This window comes from Rhagoletis zephyria, unplaced genomic scaffold (genome assembly GCF_001687245.7).
Source record: "Rhagoletis zephyria isolate East Lansing unplaced genomic scaffold, Rhagoletis_zephyria_1.1 Rzeph_scaffold_13310, whole genome shotgun sequence".
Taxonomy (NCBI): domain Eukaryota; kingdom Metazoa; phylum Arthropoda; class Insecta; order Diptera; family Tephritidae; genus Rhagoletis; species Rhagoletis zephyria.
In genome coordinates, this window is record NW_016170381.1 from 1 (window position 1) to 1,414 (window position 1,414).

Here is a 1,414-nt window from a genome sequence, read left to right on the forward strand (position 1 = left end):
GATAAGTCCTGACATGCATGTTTTATGCAATAAAAAATTTTAGGTAATTACGCTTTTTTGCATCTCAGCGACTATATGAGATAGGCCTTTCTTTAATAAGGTAACGATATACATATGTATGTACATATACAGTGTGCGGCAAAATTATAAGGTCACTTCTATATGTACTCGTACAACATAAGGAAACGGAAATGCTCTGCGTATGGCAACCTTATTATACAAGCCGTCATCGACGCCCCACTTCGCTGCTTGCTATGTTTGAGTTCCGATCGCTTAACGAAAAATTTTGCATGTGAAAGCAACAACAAAGTTAGCTAGCACGAATAGACGATCGCAAGTTTGGTTGTACCTCATTGAGTTCGTTCGTTTCGCCACTAGCTAACTGATGGCGAATCGATGACGGCTACAATTATACAAAATTCTACATCCGATTGAGAGAAAAAACCGGTTCGAGGAAATGTTCCGTTAGTTTTGTCAGCAAGTGCTTTATGTGAATAAGTGTGTATTGTATTTCAATTGTAACAGTTCGAAATTATTTTTAATTTATTCAATTTCGACTACCTTCAATTGCTTTATAAACCCTTTATCTATTAAATGTGTTTATCCTATTATAGCGAATGACCATTAACAATGTTGTTGCCTTCGGGGCGCTCAAACACCTTGACAAGAATATCATCTCCTCTCCTGCCCACGAACGTCATAAATAAGTCAGAAAACGTGCAGCCAGTAGCTGCGACAGGAGCTACTGACAGTGGGCCAACAACTATAGAGTCAACAAACGCAGAGGCGGGCAAACATTCCTCAGCACCCTGTAACCAATGTGAAAACAGGGCCACTTGCACCGTGCATGCTGTGTGCGCCCCCAGTCTTCCACCAGTATTAAACAGTACAGATGCAGCTACGCCAGTTTTGGATAGTGCGGGAACTTGGGAAGAAGTCGAGCGACACCTACAAGCATTACAGGAAAAACTCAAGGAGAACTGGACCGTACACGTGGCTAAAGAGGGTAGACTATATTACTGCAAGTAAGTATAGAATGTAGGTGATCTCAAAAAAATCATATGTGCATTTGTTAACATATACATACACATTATTCACAAATATGTGCATATGGATGTATGAGCAGCAACTAAATATGTAAAGTTAAATGATATGAACGTCATGTAATTATTGAGTCACGGAAACTAATATAAACAGTAACCCCAAATTTGTGGAGGGGCGACTACTATCCGCCAGAAATTAGCGCAGTATAGGGGCTGTTTACCGCGCAACGAACTGCATATTATGCTCAACTATATTCACTAATTGTTTAATTGGTTGTACATGAATGAATTCGTTGAGGGCAATATGAAATAGAACAGTGGTCAAATAACTGCCTCGAAAGACAACATTGTCTACTTCATTAAACTTGGAA

At 39.5% G+C, this 1,414-nt stretch overlaps 1 protein-coding gene across 1 annotated transcript; it reads left to right on the forward strand.

The window, feature by feature from the left end:
* The first annotated feature begins 589 nt into the window (after window positions 1-589).
* LOC108378086 (uncharacterized) lies at window positions 590-1,408 on the forward strand. Its single transcript, XM_017634386.1, has one exon. It carries the CDS (start codon window positions 631-633, stop codon window positions 1,027-1,029), a length of 399 nt encoding a protein of 132 aa, XP_017489875.1. The 5' UTR covers window positions 590-630; the 3' UTR covers window positions 1,030-1,408.
* The last annotated feature ends 6 nt before the right edge of the window (window positions 1,409-1,414 follow it).